We start from the raw sequence: 21,325 nt of genomic DNA, 5'->3' as shown, positions 1-21,325 counted from the left end.
TGCCAAAAACTAAGGGAAACATCAAAAGCTATGGATAAATGTGGCAAAAAAATATTGAAGCTGCAAGAAAAGACAACTACTTTGATTGAACTTGGTTTGCCTAAGTCCGTTGACCCATCAAATAAATTCATTGGAAAAGAAGCTTACAAAAAAAGCATGGAGAAAAAAATGAAGTCTAATTTAGACTTGCTTCCTAAGAACACAACTCCCCAAAGCAAACTGGAATTCATCATACCATTTACAACTCTGAATATGGTATTGGGTGAAACAGTGATGTCAAGTCACTCTTCTAAATATGGATTGTTAATGAAGTTACAATTGACTTTCCATAGTTTAAAGAATATTGACCTTCCATCAAATGAAGAGTGGAGCACCCTACAAAAACTGGCATAGAAATATCAAGAATCATAGTATGTATTGCACAATTTTATGCTTTTACTCTTAATTTCAAGGTTTTATGTTTTTTCTATTTGGAATTTGGCATCACTTGAAATAACTCTGTTTTATGAACAGAAAAAAACTAGCACCCACTATTGCTAATCCAACCTATGAATCTATGATGCACAGTGCAAACCTTCAGCCTGTAAATTTGTATTCTCAAATTCTCCCAAGTTTTAACATTTTTGCATTTCTCTATTTCTGATTACTAGGTTTTGGGCACTTCTTTTATCTATATTTAATTTGTCATGGCTTGAATTAATCTTTAATTTTTAACTTTTTTTTTTGAACAGGAGACATGTAGTAGCTGTTAAATTTCTAAATTGCTAATCCAGCCCGTGATGGCCATGTAAATTTGTGTTGAGTTTGTGATACTAATGGCAATTGGGACGATATATTTAGTGTTTAGTGCCTTAGTAATTGATTTTGATGTTGAGTCTTCACATGTTGCAAATCGACTTGAAGTTGTCGTTGCTCCCTTGTTTCTATAAAAGGGAATTCAGGGTCATTTGCAAAGGGTTCTGAAACTTTGTATTGACTTTTGCATGGAGAATCACACAGAGTGGTGTATTGAATGAATTGTAACATATGACTATATTTTGAAAGAATGAATGAAAATCTAAGTTCTCAACATGTCTAAATAAACATCTTTGTATCGATAAACACATTATGGTCTTTTATTATGCTATTTCAAATCTAGAAATAGAAAGTTAAAAAATACAATTACAAATCAATATTAAATTCTAAAATATAAAGTTGACAGACTCATAAAATATAAAGTTATCAACCATAATAATATGCTTTTGTAATATTAATGATGAGATACATTAATAAGATTAATAAATACCAATCTCTTATAGTTGCCATTCATCCTCATCAAATTCAGCACTTTCTTGATTCTTGTCTATGTTTTCTTCACTCTGAGTCTACATACCTTCGTTGAATTGCATCTCAATGCTACCAATAGGTCTAGTACATGAGCCAATAGTCCCACTGGCACTTTGGTTTGAAGTGTTTCCCAAACCTCTTCTTTCACATTTGGACCTCCACATTTTCAGTGCCCTATCATAAGGAAAAGTGTGGACATCATACGTAGATGTATAGAGCCTCAAGCAATTTTCCAATTTTTTGTCTAGTTTGTTTCTTAGCTTTGATTTTAGGAACCCCAAAGCATTGAAAACTCTCTCATCTTCCACCGAACCCAATATCATGGTAAGACATAAATCAGCAAGCTTCAAATATTCTGGTATTGAATCACGCAACACTACATTCTCATCTATTTATTTTCCAAGTCTCGTTACTGATCCCTCTTCGCGGGGGTTCTCCATTCTACCATATTGTTCCCTCATAGTGTATGCAAAATGAGATGATTTATCTCTAAGACAAGTTTCATCTAATATTCCATTTCTAGTTACTCCATTCAATTCTTTGGATATGCAAAATTGTTTTATCAAACTCAGTAGCTTACTTCAAAAATCAGTTGCACTGTTGAGGCTCCACTATTGCGGAAACATAATAGACATGGCTTCAAGTAGGTTGTCAGGAGGGAATCTACTTCTAATCGGTGAGGAAAGATCATAGGCAATTTTCTTCACAGAAGTAGTTATAGACTCAACAATCTTGTCGAAATCTTCCCTTGTAACTCTTTCTAGTTGCTTCTGGGGGCGCTTTCTTGGTTCCTTGGGGTCAATCGTGGCATAGAAGTGCATTGGTATCTCAACTCCCCATACATTGGCACATACCTCCCTGTTTGCACCGATTTGTAAAAAGTTATCAAGATTATTCAAATCTGTGAGTGTCTGCCACTTAACAAATTTTTCATCGGATAGTGTTGGTTGATTTTGATAGAGATTGTTGAGGATCATGCATGTCAACTTACACAACGTAGCATATTCTGCAATAAAGAGAGCTCTTTTTTGGGCAGCCTTCATAATATTCCTCATTTCCTCTAGCATGGGCAGAAGAGCTACTATAATTAAGAGTATCTCTAGATTACTTAACCTCCGAAGAAGGTCAGGATATTTTGGTTGCTCTGATTCGTCGCGAGTTGTGTGAAATAGTCCAATCAAGGATGGATATTCTAAAAAAACTCGATGTGTTGGACCCTCCAAAGAGATCCATCTGGTATCATTATCCTTGAGAAGTTTGTTCCCATCAGTTATTCCATCAGCAAAGTGTTGAAATTCCATAAATCGCTAGGGACTTCGACAGAAGTGTGAGTAGAGCTCTCTGATTAAAATTTAATTTTTTTTTACTAAAGCATACTTGCTCACAATTTCAAAAGCTAGATTCATTATGTGAGCCATGCAGTGAATTGCAGTAATGTACATTGCAAAATAAGTTTCAATATTTGTATAAAGATCATTCTCGTGACTTTGCATTACTGAAGCTCCATCTGATCCAACACACACCAATATTTTGGCAATCATCATGTCATCCATACCTCCATATTCAATTAAACATCTCTTTACTAGTTGAAATAAATTTTTCGTTGTCGCACTATTCTTTATTTTAGCAACAGATAGCAAATGAGGTTGGTGGGCATGACTCTATACAATATAAATATGCATGCATACCCATGAAGTATTGTCTACTGGTTGTAACTTCATCTAAATAAAATGCAATAAAGTTTGACTCTCTTATTTTTTCTTTTGCATCTTCTTTTTCAACCTCAGCAAGATAACTTGCCCATTCACATACATTGTTTACTGACCAATGACTATTAGGATAGTTGGAAATTTCAAAAAGTGTAATAAACCACTAATTGAAGGGAAATCTGTCATAGCATGCCCTCTTCTCAAAATATAAAAAACAACACTTAACTGAACAACTTTTCCCAGTTGTTCTATTTGCATTGCTTTTCCAAAACTAGCTTCAATAGAACCTTTAACTTCAGCAGGCTTCGTTTGTATTTTCTCATGAAAATAATACTCTTTGGCATTCCTCACATGCTTACATTCCTCCTTTATTTTTCATCTTATCATTGATTTTTCAACTCCGTCTATCATTTGTTTTTCATAAACTTTACCCATATGCTTTTCTATGGTGTCAAATTTTAGTTGCAACCTAATTTCCTTGTTATGTTTCCAAGTGCAAATCTTACACCTGCATTCTATTGGAGGCTCACCTTCAATTGGATTCTCCACTGGTTCAATGAATGGATACTTTAATGCCCAATTAATTTGAAAATTCCTCACTGACATATCCCCACTCCCGATCCTTTTTTGATTTTGGTTGATCCTTTTTTGATCTAGCTTTTCTTTTCCCCTTTCGTGCATTATCATCTATGGCATTATCACCCAAGTCGATTATATCATTCCGGCTAACTTGGGTATCTACCAGATAATCTTCTTCAAGATCATCCTGATCTGAGATATTAGGTTCGCTATCATCTTCAACATGTGGTGTACGTTGTTAATTTTGTACTTGTACTTGTGATGATGTACCTTCCTTATTTTCACCACAATCTTTTCTAAAGCCAAAGTACGAAGACAACATTCTGTGTTTTGTTGGCCTCTCATGGCCTTCCCCACATTTAGGTTTCCTACCCTTCTTCCTATTTGACATATCCAATGAAATAAATGCTGCAAAAAAAAAAATCAATTTGTTGAAGAAGTAAAATAGACTATAAAGTATAATATATGTTCCATTGGCCCTACGACCTACAATCTAGATGTCTGAGGTCTGAATCTCCCGGCTGACCACTTGGCACTAACGGGTCCCCACTGAATAAGAATGAACTCAACAGTGCAAATATATATAGATAAATTCAAAATAATATTATAACACTTCAAAAATATGATCACTCACCTTTAGGTCACTAGCAATTGCCTATGCAGTCAACAACAATAATTTTCCTTGGTCTGAAACTTCGCTATTGATCAGAATTTAGAGCATAGAACCCACCAGATTGTGTAGATATAGATCTAATATTTGAATGTATTTATACCAATACTTATATGGCGAATTCTGCGGAAATTTTATATGGTATACAAATATTTGGCGAATCTCGCTTAACTATAACACGACTTATGTAATTTTTGAGGCGATTATGGGTCGTCCAAATAATTGGCAAATACAATATAGTTGGCAAAAATTGGGGTGAATGGAGACACGCATCGACAAAATTTTGGGTGAATTGGTTCCTCCTGGCTAACAATTCTTCATATGCCTATAGGCTAATTATGGTCATCTATTAAGGCAACCTTGGAGAGTGTAGGCAAAAAAATTAAATTTACCGTGTGTCCATCATATATTGTACGGGCGAAATCCTCGCATAGAAACATTTAATTACATAAAACATATTGCGATCAGGCCATGAATTTGATGCAAATTGATAGTGTTCTAGCGACATGGCCACCCTAGTCGATACAAAATATTCTCCATTTCTTAGGTTGTCGATGTGAAAAATTCGCCATTAGCGAATACTCACCACTAAAGTAATCTCTTACTGAGATAAAGTGGCTCTTATTTGCACATGTATTATGGGATCTTGCACATCATTTTTGTGTCTTATTGTACTCACACTATACTATAAAGTGTCATGGGGGTTTGATGTTTGCCTTTCTTTTTCCTATATACCTTTCTCATGCGTGTGTGCCTTGGTTTGCACACCCTTTGTATTTTCTTTTACTTTCATGTATGCACAATTAGATGTTCTTGGTTCTTCTTCATGCACTACATTATGGCTTTCAGATTCAGTGTACCTGTCATGCCTCTCCCTTGTCAGCATTATGGGGGGGTTTCTACTATTGGTACTAATGCTTCCTTGGTTTCACGTTGGAGTGAGCTATGTATTCAGTATTTGTTCCTATGTACTAGGTGGATGCAGTGGCTGGTTACCCATGCATTTCGGTGAGATGGAATACTTACCATATGGACACTCTTGCATTCCTATTTATGGAGGTGACCTTCCATTTTTTATTTGATCAGTTCTTCACACTATTGGTACTTGTACCATCTATATCTTCGGGTTTCAGATGTTTTGCTTGTGTTTACAATCTAATTCGGATTTGAGTAGTGTCATTGAGGGAACTCATGTAGATTCATGTCTTCTTGATCCTGATCATATTTTATTTTAGAGGAGGTTTCTTATTTCAGCATCATGGCAGTCATTCTATGACAGAGTTTGTAGCTTCTTCATGATTTAGTGATTCTTCATGCTTCAGTGATTCTTCATGCTCGTCTTTTGTTCCTATCTGTTGGAACATTCTTGTTTGGAGGCTTCTTAGTCCTTCACTTGAGTTTTCATCCCTTCATGGAGAGGAGTTTTGTTCCCATAGGGTTTCCTCTTTTCTCCACTATACATAAATTTCATTGTACTCAGGTACCTCATCAGGCCTTGTTGTCGAGACCCATTTTAGCTTTCTAGCATCTAGTCCTTAGTTTTTTTAGCTTCTCCCTAATTTCATCTTAAGGGGGGGGGGTGTTAGAGTAAAAGGTATTAGTTTACTTAATTAATTAAATCATGTTGATTTAATAATTAAGTTACCTTTTCTCTATTTCACTTAAGCTAAATTTAGGAAGCTAAACTTAGGAATATTAATAATTAATTCATTATTAATTATTAATTGCTTTTAGGGTTTATGTTTTTAGGTTTGATCTCCTTTTATAAGGATTGATCCCTTTGTAATCCTTAACAAATCTGATTATCTTTATTGCATATTCTTGCTCTGGTTTTTCAAAGAAATCTTTGTGTTTTGTGTGAATCTTCCATTGTTGTGACATGTTATTTGCATACAGGTGTTCACTAGGTTCTGTGAGGTTGTATTTCACAACTTTAACAATAAAATCTCCCTTCATTAAAAAATCACATCCCTTGACACAAAAATGTTGTTAATTATAGGATTATACAACCTAAAGTCTTATTTTGTTTCCTAACCAACAAAAATACATGATTTTCTTTTGATCCAACTTTTTTCTCTTTTGATCAACTACATGAACATAGGCTACATGAACTAGATGATCAAATTAAAGAGTAGTCAAATCTTTTCTTTCTTTAATGATTATTGCAACCAATAATTTTTCCACCACAACCTCTTTGTTCAAAATGTATTGAAGAGTAACCATCTTATTGACCACATCTTCTGCTCTCACACAATAGCTACTCACACTTCTAGGTTCTACCATCTTAAAATTATTATCTCTTCAATATTTACAACTTGACAATTTTGACTTAATCACAACTTGATAAGCTTCTTGTAGATTCTTCCAGACATCCTTGATTATCTTTACCTAGAATTTTTAGAAATAGGCTCCTATTAGGAATTGTTTGAATATGAAATAAAGATAACAAATTATTCTTCTTAGCATCCTTAGTTGTTCCACCATTAGCTACAAGAGTGATCCAATCAATTGACTCTTCATAACCCATTTCTAGGTTTTCCATAAATCTTTTCCTATTGAAAGAGTCACCATCTTGATGCCCAATAATTATAGTTATTTCCATTAAATTCAAGAACAAACAAAGAGTTAATGTTAGACAATGTGATCAATTGTTAGAGAAATCTTAACCACTAACAATAACCTACTTTGAAACCAAATAAAGATTTTGAAACTATCTTACTATTATTTCTTTGATCCAAATGAAAACCAATTGTAAACAAATAATAATTCAATAGTCAACAACATGTGTTCTCTAACATAACAAATAACTTATAGCCAACATAAGTGTTAGTGTATATATTATCTCATTCATATCATGCACAAGGATTATTCCACATGGCATTTAGCTTATTTGGGTGTCCTAGTTAGCACAAGTTAGCTTGCCACCTCTTGCTAGTGTTGCAGAAGTTAACTCTCCATTTCTTTTAGTTAGTGGGAGTCGACTAACCAATCTCCTTAACTATTTTGGGTGGCAATTTCTTGCCTCTCTTATATGTACATATTTTTTCATGGCTTAATAGATTCTTGTTGGATCCAATTTTGTGTAATCTTTGTTTACTTAGTGTATTGTTTTTTAAATCTAGCTTACAAGAAGGAGCATGTAGGCATTTGACTCACATGACTCAAATTGGTACTAACATTCAATCTAGAAGATCTTGACACAATCTCATAGTAAGCACAAAATAAAATAAAATTGTGAAAATTTGTTGCACACACTCATAAATTTTCTTGCTTGACTTGCTTAAACAATATATAAACAAAAATATTTATAGAGGTCACAACCTCTAAAAAATAGTAGAAGATAATAATGAACAACTTATTATCCTTTCATGGATTAACATGCATGTACAATTCATGTCTTTTAGAAAACCAAAACAAGTGCATCTAAAATTAATAATTCATGTAGATTATGATTGCATGGTGATGAGTTTGTATCATTTATCACTAACTGGGTTCATATACCACACATTCTGTGTGGTCCTATATTTTCATGGATGACAAGATAATTATATTCAACTATCAAATACTATAACACTTTATTGTTTTAGTCTTTTTCTTATTAATATTGAATTTTAACAAATCTTTATGAATGGCTGACTTGGAAATAACAGCAAGCCTCAAAAGAGAGCTAAACCAGCACACACACAGCTGCCAAACAACAATCAACCAATCCCTACCTTAAACGTCAAAAGAAAAAACTGCCTATAAACCCAAGATTGAAACCAATCTCATCCAAATAGCACCTTAAACAATAGATAAACAACATATTTTTCATAGTATAATAACTGAGGAAAGTAGCAAGAGTCTTAAACTTAACAGGGTTCCAGTCGATCCAGAAAATAAAACTATAACAAAAAGGAAAAGAAACCACCATTAAACATGTTTTCCAGCTCCCAAGTGCTGTGAGAGCATAAGCCCAGTCCAATCTTCAGCAAGGAACTCAAACAGTTCCTTTGTGGTGTCGCCTTCTAGCTCGCCCTGATCCAATTTCTCCTGGTGCAACAAGCACATTGAAGTAGTCGAGGAGTGCATGACCTTTATGGCGAATTTCCCAATTTTGTCGACATGGGACTCTAGATAATCCAACTTCTTCTTCACACCATTCAGGTCCTTAGAGAGAGCATTACAACCCGTACACTGCACCACCTCCTCCTTCTCCCCACCTTCAGCAGCAGTCTACTCGCCCTTAGACTTTCGACCATCCTCCTCAGAGATATGCGGGGGGGAAGTGTTAGAATAAGGGGAGGCGGTCTTATTATCATCCTTGTTTATCTCAAAGCCAGGGGCCTTAGTACCCATCTTAGAGGAATCTGAGCCTTCTGTAGCCTCCATCTCATCCTCAACCTTTTCACTTTTAGCCTTCTCAGAATCTTCCTCCTCCTCTTTAACATAGCTCTTTCTAACAATAATTTGTTTCATCCGGGGTTTGCTCGCAAACCTGTGGGATCTTCGCAGGGTCACACCATCCTTCACGTCAGACTCGACTAACAGGATTTTAGGTTATTTCCTGAGTTTCTTGGAGGTGGGTTTAGCATCGGAAGGGTTGCCTTTGTTTTTCTCCCCGATTTTGGGGGAAATGAGAGGGGCATGATCAAGGGATTGACAAGGTGTAATAGGCTTTTTTGAGGTCTTTTTGAGACCTTTTTTAGAACCAGCAGGGGGGCCATGGATGGAGGGAGCATGTTGAACAAAGATGGGTTTAGGGGGACACAGGGCTCTGTGGAAGTTGTAGAGCCAAAACATCAAACCCTGGTGGAGGATGGTGTAATTTCTATCTTGATTCATGCAATGGTAGACATCTTTAACAGTAGACTCTAAAGTGTGCAGTAAAAAGAATGGGAAAGAAATAGTATCATGGTTGCAAAAGTGATTGAGCAACGAGAAATGGTAATAATAGAAAATACCATACCTTCCCTCAAGGGTAAAGTATTTCATAATAATTTTTCACACCTGTTCCCACGGGTATGGAAGGCATTCTGTGTTGAAACCCCCTCGCATTTTGACAGGTTCCTCATCCTTTTATAGAAGCGGTTCATACGGGTCTCATTTGCGACCTTGCTAGTTTTCTTCCACTTCCTTCCCTCAGTTGAAAGACCCGTGGCCTGGGCAATGATGTCCTCACTGATTTCAAACGATATATCCCCCATAACAACTCTCTTATCATTCTAGCTGCTCACAAACTGCATGGAGAGGTTTTCGTCAAACCCAGTCATGGATTCCATGAATGGGATGATGCCCCCTTCCTTGGCATACATCCAAACGCAAGGGTCATTGCGAAAGAAGTCCTCAATAGTGTTTGTATCAACCTAGACTAAATATCCCCCCATAATAGCTTCCTCCATAGTGATGTTGAGATGAAGTGTAGACCAAAAAATGGTAATACAGAAGGAAAAACCAAAGCAAAAGTTAAGAAAAATCAACCGAGAATTAGCTAAATTGAGGTGAGAGCTGCAATCATTATCTTTTGTGGTGTTTCCCAAGGCATGCTTCCGCCAGCTCTAGTAAGCATGTGAAGGGACACCTCTTAATTCATCCACCAACTTGCAAAGATCTTCATTATGGAGAAATATTAAGTTCCAGTTATAGTAATAAATGATGTACTTGATATGGTTAGTCAAGTTAATGATTAAAAGTTGGTGCTTCAATCCTTCAGTAATACAATTATCAATGGTCGGCCACATCATCACCGGACTGGTGCACTGGAGAAGATGGGGACCACCGGAAGCCACCTTGGCATAGCCCACCCAATTTGAATTTGAATTTCCCTCCTCCATCTTGGCATCACAGATGAGCAAAAATGACCCCCCGTAAAAAAGGACATAGCACATCATTGGAAAGTAGAGAAATTCTGGTCTCTCCCAAATAGGGACTTCTGTCTGTCAGAAAGAGAATCAAAGTGTCTCCAGCACCTCATACTAGTTAACTCAAGGCTCATTGTTGCCAGACAGTCCGCCATCGAGTTACCCTCTCTGTAAATGTGTTGAATTTAAAATTCCTCAAGATAGATAATCATGGACCAAATGTCCTTGATAATGTTATTGATCATCTAGCTAATTCCTGAAACTCCTTTAGCTACCTCAATAATCAGCTTAGAGTCCCCTTCAATGATTAATCATTTAGCATTGATGTTGAGGGCCAATTTAAGCCCCCATAAGAGAGCAAGTGCTTCAACCATGTTACTCGAGACAGAGTCGAAATTCCCCGCATAGGCCAGAATCAGATTGCCCAAGCTATCTCTAATAATTCCACCTCCCGCTACAACACCACTGCGAGTGGCACCATCTAAGTTAATTTTGAGGCATGAGGGGGGTGGAGTCGACCATCTAGTGTTAAGCCTCTCCATTTTTTTGAGTTGTCATATTGTAAGAAGTTGTCTAGCAGATTCCATGTTCTAATCCAATTGCAATCCATCACCAAAGGGGCTAATTGCAGAGTTTTCCATTTGCAGACCAGAGTGTTCTCCCTGAGGAGCTTTTCAATTGTGCTAACCACCGTTTCAATAGAGTTATTCATTTCACGGAAGATCTGATTGTTCCTTTCCTTCTAGATATGCCAACAGATATGGGGAGGGATGAGTTTCCAAAACTGTCTAATCGGCTGGTGGGTGGAGGGGCACTTCTAGTTGCAAATAAACTGGTGCAAGTCTTCTAAGAAGTTCCACACAATATCATTTTTTTGTAAAACTTTGTGCCAGACCATACAAGCGAAGGGGCAGTGGATAAAGAGATGGTTTATGTTTCCCTCAACATAATTACACATGACACACTGGTTGGCAAACAAGAAACCTCGCCTTTTAAGGTTATCAATAGTAAGGATCTTCCCATGCAGAGTTGTCCACCAAAAAAAGTTAATTTTAGGGATAAGCTAAGAGTTCCAAAATTCTCTCCAGCTATAGCAATCATTCATAGGGGCGAACAGGAGATTGTAGGCTGACTTAACACTGAAAGATCCAGAAGGATTCATCACCCAAACAAACTTATCAGTATGAGTGAAATGGGGGATCTTGACCTTCTCAAGAAGAGATTGTAACTCACCAACCAAATGATCCCAATGAGTATTATTTCCTAGACCATCAGCAAGCCTCAACCAATAGCGAGAGGGAGAAATGTAGTTTATCACAAGAGGACCCAGTGAGTCCTTGAGAGTTCCCATGAGGAAACTGAAGCAGGAAGAGGCCAAGGGTCTATCGCCAATCCAATTGTCTTCCTAGAATCTGATCTTCTCACCATTGCCCACCTGCCATTTTAGACCCTATTTAAGTAGCTTCCTATTTTTGACAATGTTGTTCCATATCTTAGACCCAGGTGGAAGCTCATTAGAAGAAAGAAGGGAAGAGAAGGGGGAGTGATTGAAATGCTTAGCCCTCATGATCTTGCACCAGTCAGCTTTGTCTTTCATAAGATTCCAATTGATTTTAGTCAACAGAGCCTTGTTCAGGTCTGAAATTTTTCTGATCCCAAGGCCTCCCATGTACTTAGGTTTGCATACCACCTCCCAACTGACTAAGCTAATTCTGGAATTTTCCTCCATCCCCGTCCATAAAAAACTTCTTTGAATTTTCTCAAGTTTCTCAGCCATAGCAATGGATATCTTGAATAGAGATAGAAAATAGACCGGGACACCTTGGAGAGAGGTTGATAGAAACCAGAGTTTACCCGCACTACTTAGGGTTTTTCCAATCCAGCCATCAATTTTTTTCTGCATTCTTTCTAAGATTGACTCCTAGAAATGGGAGGTGACCTCCTTAATTGTGAGGGGAAGACCCAAGTAGGAATCGGGGAGATTAGCTGCACAACATCCAAAGATATGCATAAGTTTACCTTGGATATTTCTACCATTGTTGAAAAAAATATATTTTGCTCTTATTATAGTTGATGAGTTGTCCTGAGGCAAGGGCTTAATCCTCCAGTAGGTGTTTCCATTATTTAGCTTCTATAATGGATGACTGGCCAAACAAGAAGGTGTCATCAACAAATTGCTGCATAACCACTGGGGGGAGGGTAGAAGTAGCTTTCACCCCCGAGATTTTTCTGGTCCTGATTAAATGGGAGAAGTTCCTACTCAAAACTTCAGCCACCATAATAAACAAATAAGGTGAGAGAGGGTCCCCCCATCTTAGACCCTTCCCAATCTTAAAGAAACCCCAAGGGGTGTCGTTGACAATCATCGAGTAGTGAACACTTTCCACTGCCACCTTGATAATATTGATGAATCTTCCCTGGAAACCTATCTTGGAAAGAACAACATACATGAACTTCTAGTTAACTTTATTGTAAACCTTAGAGATGTCAAGTTTAAGAGCCATACCTGGGTTGCGACTTTTCTCCATGGAGTGGATGACCTCATGGGTAGTAATGACTGCATCAAGAATCTGCCTACCCAAAACAAAACCCCTCTGGGAGGGGCTAATGCATCTTTCAAGAAGGGGTTTAATTCTGTTGACAACAATTTTAGAGAAGATCTTATAGACCGAGTTACACAGGCTGATTGGGCAGTAATTAGTCATAAACTTTGGGTCAGGAACTTTGGGCACCGAAACAATGAAAGTGTTAATCAACTTCTTCAGGAGGTTCCCAGTGCGAATGAAGTCCCTAGTAGCTTTGGTTAGGTCATACTTTACAGTTTCCCAGAACATCTAAAAAAAAGTCGAGGGGAAGTCGTCAAGTCCAAGGGCCTTAAAGGCCTTCATTGCAAAAACCGCCTCTTTAACTTCTTCTTCAGACACGTGGCTCATCAACAGCTCATTATCAGCATCATTCAGGACTTGAGGGATAAGACTGCGAAGCTTATCACTAACCTCAGTAGGCTCATTGGCCCTGTCATTCGTGTAGGCATTAACAAAGTGTAGGGAAGCCCATTGGCCAATCTCACTATTCTCCACCAATACCTCATTCCTGTTATTAAAAATGGATCAAATAGTGTTTCGCCTCTTGTGCTTAGAAGCGGATCTGTGAAAGAAGGAGGTGTTCATGTCCCCCTTAGTTAACCACTGGACTCTGGATTTTTGCTTCCAGTAGATTTCTTCAAGGTTTGTGATTTCTTTCCATTTTTTTCTCCACCCTTCCTCCTCTTTGTGGATATCCATAGAGGTGGACCCCTCCACAATGGTTCTCTGGAGGCAGTCCAAATTGGTTTCAACCTCCTTCTTTCTCTTGAAGATATCCCCAAAGGAAGATTTTCTCTAGGCTCTAACCTCCCTTTTGATTATCTCCAGCTTTTTGTCTATTCTAAACATTGCAAAACCTTGAACAAGGGAGTTCCACCAACTTTGGATACACTGTTTAAAATCCGGGTGAGAGTGCCACATAATCTCATATCTAAAGGGTATGGGGCCTTGGGTTGGCTTGTCAACCCATGAAAGGAGGATCGGGGAATGGTCAGAGATAGTGCGCGGGAGAGACAAGAGTGAGGAATTGTTGCCAAGGTTCCACTTGGCCGAGATTAGAAACCTATCCAACCTGACTTGAATTAGATTGGAGCCTTTTATGTTGTTAGACCAGGTGAAAGGATTCCCTTGGAGGTCAAGATCAAGTAACTCGTTATTTCTAATGAAGTCAACAAAGTCAAGCATACTATCATTGTAATCAGTTAGGCCTCCGAGCTTCTCAAAGGGAAAAAGGGGGGTGTTAAAGTCACCAACTAACATGAACATAGTCTCCCTATTATTAGTCATGAAGGTAGTGATTTCTTCCCAGACCCGAGCCCAGCCATGTCTAGTATTAGGAGCATAAATGTTGAAAAAATACCAAGAGAAGTTGTTCATAGTGAACCTGGTAGTAAGAAAGTTGTGGGAAATGTCAACCGCGTTCCCATCCAATTTGCTCTTATTCCATAGAGTAGCAATTCCTCTTGAAGCACCCTCCGCCTCGCCATAATGGAAAGAAGCACCCAGCCATATACTGTCCACGAGCTTAGCAAAATTTTGATAAGTCATTTTCACCTCCTAGATTAGAATGATATCAACCTTGTTGGTAACTATGCTTTGCTTAAGAGCATACTGCTTCTGGGGGTTATTTAAACCCCTTAAGTTCCATGAAAGGAACTTCATTTCTTGCCTTTTTGAGATGTCTCCAGAGTTAATTGCCTTCCATTGGCAATTTCCCTGGCCATTACCTTAGTTCTGAGGGTCCTCTCAGAGGTCTGGCTGGCTTAGATTCGTTTCCCACATCCGCCTTCTTATTTCCTCTAGTTTTTATTTTCAGTTCCTGCCATTCCCCTTTCTCTTTAGCCACAGGCGATGATGGGGCAAAATGACTTTCATGAGAGAGAAAAGTGATCTCCCTAGTAGATCTAGTAGTAGAAGAGGAGGAGGTCAGATCCAGAATGATCCCTTTGGAAGGCGTGGGCCCAACCCCAGAGCTTCAAATGCTTCCCCCACTATTTCCCATAGTGTTGGGATTCAACTGCATGAGCACAGGCTGAGTGGTCTTGTTGTGTCCTTTATTCTCACTGAAACACACTTTCGCATTCAGACCTTCTTGTTCTACCTTCGTTCGGGAGATCTCTCCATCTTCTAGGTTCGGGCCCAAGCATTTTCCCGAGGAGGGAGGTGCCTTCTTGGGGTCAGGGGTTTGCATCATATTGGGAATACCTTCCAAGAAAGGGTATCCCTCCTCAATAGTATCTTGAGGACCCTCTTTTTCCTTCAATTCCATGGTTTGACCCACAAAATTATCAATAACCGGGGGGTTGGGGGGGTAACAATCTAAGCTTCCTCCACATTGACAACACCCGGGGACAATAGCTTCTCCTTCAACTTTTCCTCTGGAGGTTGAAGGGTTGGGCAGTCATCAATAACATGACCATGTTTTCCACACCTTTGACTATAAAGGGAGGCGTTCTCATAGACAATAGCCTGCATCCATCTACCCCATTTGGATTTTAGAGCTATGAAATTAGGGAGGGGGTTGTTAACAACCACTTTCACACAAAGGCAAGCATAAACAAGTCTAGACTTTTGCATTGTCACATTATTAGCAGCAACGAACTGACCAAACGAGTTACCGATCCATCTAAAAATGGTGTCATCCTAGAACTCCAGAGGAAGGCTAGGGAGTCTGATCCAAACTGGCGCCAGTCTAAGGAGGTCTACACTAGGGTCAAACCTCGACTTCCATTTAGAGAGAGTTAAGGCAGTGTTTCCTGTAAGACCACGAACCAGACATAATATAAATGAAGTCTTCTTCTGCAGTGAATCTAAAAAGAAAGATCCCTCTCGACATAACAGAGACAGAGACGCTACCTTTTAGTTTCCATTTGGAGCCATCCCATCTTCTGACCATATCTATAGTGGGTCTAAAGGCTAAGAATCTCCCCACCAAGCAGAGGTGTAGGGAGGAAGCGATATTATCCATAATACTATCGGGGAGACAAATCTCAGGGCCATCCTCTCCAGCAGTTACCTTAGGCAGCATCGTCGATGACCCTAACTTAGAATTTCTAACAAGGGCACCTTTCCAGGTACTTGCTTGAGCATCCCCAGAAAAAGGCCCCACATCATCAGACTTGGGAACCTTGTGAGGAGAATCTAAGTTGGAGGTCGTGAGAGGAATCTTCTCAAAGGAGGGGGCCTCGTGCAACACCGCATTACAAGCATCAACAACACCAATTGAGGGAGCCCACCCAACACTCTGGGAACGCAGCACAAGAGCCAGATCCAGACACACCTACAAGAGAGGAGGGGGGGGTCAAGATCCAGGGAGGACAAGCCCGAGGACGGGCCCTCCCTAGCAGAAATGACAACCATTGAGGGAATTCAAAAGACAGCAGAGCAGGAAAGTTGCAGAGCATTAAATAACCCTCCGATAGGTTTATGTTAACAATTGAATAGTTACTTAAACTAAAAATGTTTAGAATATAAATGAAACATCAGAAAATATTTTAACAAAAAATATATAGTAATTTTGATATACATTACATATTATTTTAATTGACATAGAAATAATATATATATATATATATATATATATATATATATATATATATATATATATATATATATATATATATATATATATATATATATATACACTACCATAGAAACCTATACCACCAAACTTAGAAGTTTCCAAGAAGATTCATATACTAATTATCTATGAACCCATACATAATTTCAAATTTTCTATATTATTATTTTTATATCTAAAAAAATTGAATTTCTTAAAATTAATTCAATAAACTATCTTTAATCTATATTAATATCTAAAAGTAATTCCATTCAATTAGAAAAAATAAACTGCTATATATTTGTTTCTTTAATATATATTAAAATTCAAGACTAATTCCATTCAATTCATAATTTTAAAAAACAAACTGTTATATATTTCTTTCTTCAATTTATATTAAAATTCAAGACTATTTCCATTCAATCTATATTTTTTAAAAACAAACTGTTATATATTTCTTCTTTAATCTATTTATTATATATTATATCCGCATTGTGACTAATTCCTGCAATCTCCCAAATCAGCTGCTGCTGAAACTCTACAACACAATTTACAGGCATATTTATTTTATATTCAATAACATTTGATCTTTTACAGGCATATTTATTTTATATTCGATCATATTTGTTCTTTTATACCCTGTCTTTTATTCAGTACTTTACCTTTTATCCGCGTCGATCGAGCTCTGGAATCCAAATGTATCTCATTATTGATGCAGTCAACGGATTCCCAAATGATTAGAATAAACATATTTGTCTCTGTCATGATAGAGATTGTATTTGGTGAAGACAGGTATAGTTTAACAATTCCTTTCCTTATACATTACAGCAGGCCTTACATTCAAACTACCCTGTTACTTGTTCAATACATGACATGTCCCTCCCAACCTCGATCTGATGTTGCTGTTGTGCTGTACAATTCATGGGGACATGACACTGTAATCACCTTCCCAGTCGCCATTACAAGGTGCTCAACAAACCCAGTAAGAAGAATGGCGAATTCAATGTCTAATTCAATGGCTAAAGCTCTGTGGGTACTGGTATTTTGTGCAGGAGCTGTATCAGGGCGAACTCAATCATTGTGGGGAGAGAATGGAAATTTAGGAGTTCTTGAGGATGCTAAACAATGGCGGTACTTGTCCAAGACTTTTCTGAAATGTAAGGTATGGCAGGTAGAAGAAACTCTAGATACAATAAACTGCCCCTATCACTATTACTGCAATACTACATATCCAGGCAATTACTTGGCTGTTGTGGACTGGTTTGCAGTGCTTTTGGCAGCAGCTTTATGCCTGTGTTTGAGTGGGGTGATGATATGGGAAGTGAGAGGGAGATTATTTGGGCAAGATTTCAGTAGGGGGAAGGCCAGATATTGGGTTCCATCTGGTCCTCTGCTACTTCCCCTGTCTCTGCTTGTAATGGCAAAAGGGCATAGAATCAATTCAGTTTTCCCTATGGCCTACATGGCCCCTGCATGGCTTAAACTGCTTCATATCTCTGCTCTGGGATTCACTGGCTATGAAATCAATGGAGTTTCCAAGAATCTGAATGCTGTGGTTTTTGAGGTCTCCATGGCTGTGGGTATGTTACATGGGAGTCTCTATGTGGATGCAGTCACTCTGCCTTATTATACAGGGGTGGAAGCTTCAATGTCCATGTCATCTGGGATTTGCAGGTCTTGTATATGCAGGAAAGAGCCCCTTGTGGCAGGAGGGACTTTCTTCTACAGGGCATGGTCATATGGGAGTTTTGTGGTTTTCTCTGGACTGCTTTCGCGCCTCGCCTATGGGCTATGGTGGAATGATGGAAATGCTGAACGTTTCATCAGTTTGGCCCGTTGGGGACTTGAGTTATTGGCTTGGGGATTCACTGCTTGGGATGTTTTTAAGATGGGTCACAATTCCCCTCCTCTGCAACATGGCCTGCCATACAAGTCGGTCATGGCTCCTCTGCTTTTGATGCTTCTCCTCTGTTTCTACAAACGAGTATGGAATTTGTACAGAGAAATTGAATCCAAGTATAACCCAAATACTAACTACAAAGCACATTACATTCCCTGATTTCTTGATGCGGGTCATTTAATAGTGACCTGTTCTGATCGATCAAATGTACATAATAAGTTTTCTGTATCAGTATATGTGAGTGTGATCTAATCACTGGTTGCTATAGTTTGGGTGCCCGAATTTCTGTGTTTAAATCGGTTTGAAGACAGCTCCTATCTGTACAAAAATCTCAAAAGTACCAGAGATGAAAAGAGAAAATGTAAGGAATGAATGAATTCGCTCTGCCATATCTCCAAATGAGGGAAAACAGAGTAATCAAACATTCCCAATCCGCGGTATGTGACTGTCGGGATTGATTTTTCTATAATCTTGGAATAAATTTTAGCCGTCCGGCTCTGTGTACAGATCGTCTTGTACACAATTGTTATTTTTAAGAAATTTGCCGTCTAATTTTCAAAATGTTAAGGCCTGGCATCTGACGAAATTGTCGAATTGAAGGGCAAAGTTTAAATTGATTGAGATTCTGTTGATGTTAAGTGCAGTCTGTTGTCTTTTTTCTGTTAATTACCAACTTCACCAAAACTGAAGTACTGAAGTACTTTTCATTTACGGTAAGATGAACATTCTAGTTAAATTTATTGAAATTATCTTGTGATGGCGTTTTGTGTGATTGCTACCATCCTAAAACAAAGATGTCAAGGTCAACCATTTGACTTTTACCCTCTATATCATGAATTGAGATTTACAATGATCTAACCTACTAAGTCAACCATGGCACTCATTTTCATAAACGTTGTCTAAATATTTAATCACAATCAATTTAGTTGGCTAGTTGGTTAGGGGTTGAAGTCATTGTAGATCATAATAATTAATCACATGTCTATTACAATGTACAAAGGGTAATGATGTCTTGGTCTATTATGCGGAGTTGGATACCCTTTTTCTAACTAAGTTTTCGAAGATTTTCTAAGGTAGTTGCTAGGGGAAGAGCACCAATATTTGACATAGTTCCAATACCCGCACACTTATTGCCATATTGACCCCCCAAAAAATACAAATATTTTTGTCAGTACATAATTTAAAAAATACCAATACATATTTAATTGAACACCAATACATGTTAACAACCGAATGTGTCGTTGATCATAAAGAAGTAAAAAAAAAAAAAAACTACTGATACATTTCCAATTTTAATACAAATCAACTTGCACAAAATATAATGATTATGTAGTTGGCAGTAATTTGTGCCAAGTGAGCTCATAACGTGTATGCGGGAAGGTAGTAACATTGTACCCATAAAGTGAAATCATAAATGATGAAGGGGTTTTGAATAATTATGAACAATAATCATTTTTTTTTGCATTCTTTGTAATTATTTTGGCATTATAAATAGACAGACACCATTCAATAGTGCACCCATTAAATGAAATGATAACTATTGAAGGGGTTTCAAATAATTATGAACATTAATCAATTTTTTTTGCATTCTCTGTAATGATTTTGGCATTATAAATAGAGAGACACCATTTATAGTGCACCCATAAAATGAAATGATAAATAATGAAGGGGTTTCAAATAATTATGAACAATAATCATTTTTTTTTGCATTCTCTATAATTATTTTGACATTATAAATAGACAGACACCATCTACCAACAGGTCGCGGCTATTCTAGCTCCAAAACAGACCTGTCGTATAGCATGTTAGTGACAGGTTAGTCAATCGCAACTGTTAACTGCAAAATCGATGGTGTAAAACGTGCGACTAACACGCATGTTAGTCAATCCGTACTCTCTTTCTGGAGCCAGAATAGATGCGTCCCTAATAATGCACCCATAAAATGATATGATAAATCATCAACAAGTATCGAATAAATATGATCAATAATCATTTTTTTTTGCATTCTCTTTAATGATTTTGGCATTATAAATAGACAGACACCATCTAATAGCGCAACCATAAAATGAAATGATAAATATTCAAGGGGTATCGAATAAATATGAACAATAATAATTTTTTTTGCATTCTCTATAATGATTTTGGCATTATAAACAGAGAGACACCATTTACAGCGCACCCATAAAATGAAATGATAGATAATGAAGGGGTTTCGAATAATTATGGACAATAATCAATTTTTTTTGCATTCTCTGAAATGATTTCGGCACTATAAACCAAGAGACACTATTTAACAATGCACTCATTAAATGAAATGATAAATAATGAAGGGGTTTCAAAAAAATATGAACAATAATCATTTTTTTTGTACTCTGTAATTATTTTGGCATTATAAACGAACAAACACCATTTAATAGTGCACCCATTAAATGAAATGATAAATAATGAAGGGGTATCGAATAATTATGAACAATAAACAATGTTTTTGGCATTCTCTGTAATGATTTTGGCATTATAAACAGAGAGACACCATTTAATAGCACACCCATTAAATGAAATGATAAATAATGAAGGGATTTCAAAGAAAATGAAGAGATAATCAATTTTTTTGCCATTCTGTGAGGATTTTGTTATTATTAAACTATAATTGAGCATTGAAATGAAACCCTAAATTGCATACAAAGAAATCATCAATAGACAAAGCATAATGCAACTACGAAGGAGAAAAATCATCATTGGTCATCCAATATGCAAGGAGGAAGAGCACGACTGTTGCCTGGAAGCACAGAAGAGTCGACGAAATGGTTGTAGAGGAGGCCAAGAAATGGTTGCAGAGGAGAAACAATGACGAATAGATGTAAAACATAGAAAATCCCCCCCAAAAAACTTCATTTCCCTAAGTTTTTAGGGCAACGTAGATAGTGGTAGTTTGTGCCATGTGGGCCCATAATGCATACGTGGGAAGGCAGTTATGGGTGGTCAACAATTTTTTCGACCACCCATTTCAAACTTTATAATATTAAATATATTTTTAATAATATGCATAACATAAAATATTTAGGTTAATTTAATTTTATAAAAAGGTGAAAAACATATTAGTTTTTAGGTATTTTATTAATGGATATTGGCCTTTTCGTGTGTGGTTATTGGCACAATA

The 21,325-nt window shown here is 37.4% G+C and overlaps 1 protein-coding gene across 1 annotated transcript; it reads left to right on the top strand.

Annotated features, from left to right (window-relative positions):
• Positions 1-17,184: 17,184 nt before the first annotated feature.
• On the top strand, positions 17,185-18,806 carry LOC131043935 (uncharacterized). Its single transcript, XM_057977174.2, has one exon. It carries the CDS (start codon positions 17,260-17,262, stop codon positions 18,325-18,327), a length of 1,068 nt encoding a protein of 355 aa, XP_057833157.1. The 5' UTR covers positions 17,185-17,259; the 3' UTR covers positions 18,328-18,806.
• Positions 18,807-21,325: the final 2,519 nt, after the last annotated feature.

This window comes from Cryptomeria japonica, chromosome 5 (genome assembly GCF_030272615.1).
Source record: "Cryptomeria japonica chromosome 5, Sugi_1.0, whole genome shotgun sequence".
NCBI lineage: Eukaryota > Viridiplantae > Streptophyta > Pinopsida > Cupressales > Cupressaceae > Cryptomeria > Cryptomeria japonica.
The sequence above is the reverse complement of the archived record's forward strand: the minus strand, read 5'-3'. Positions and strand labels throughout refer to the sequence as shown.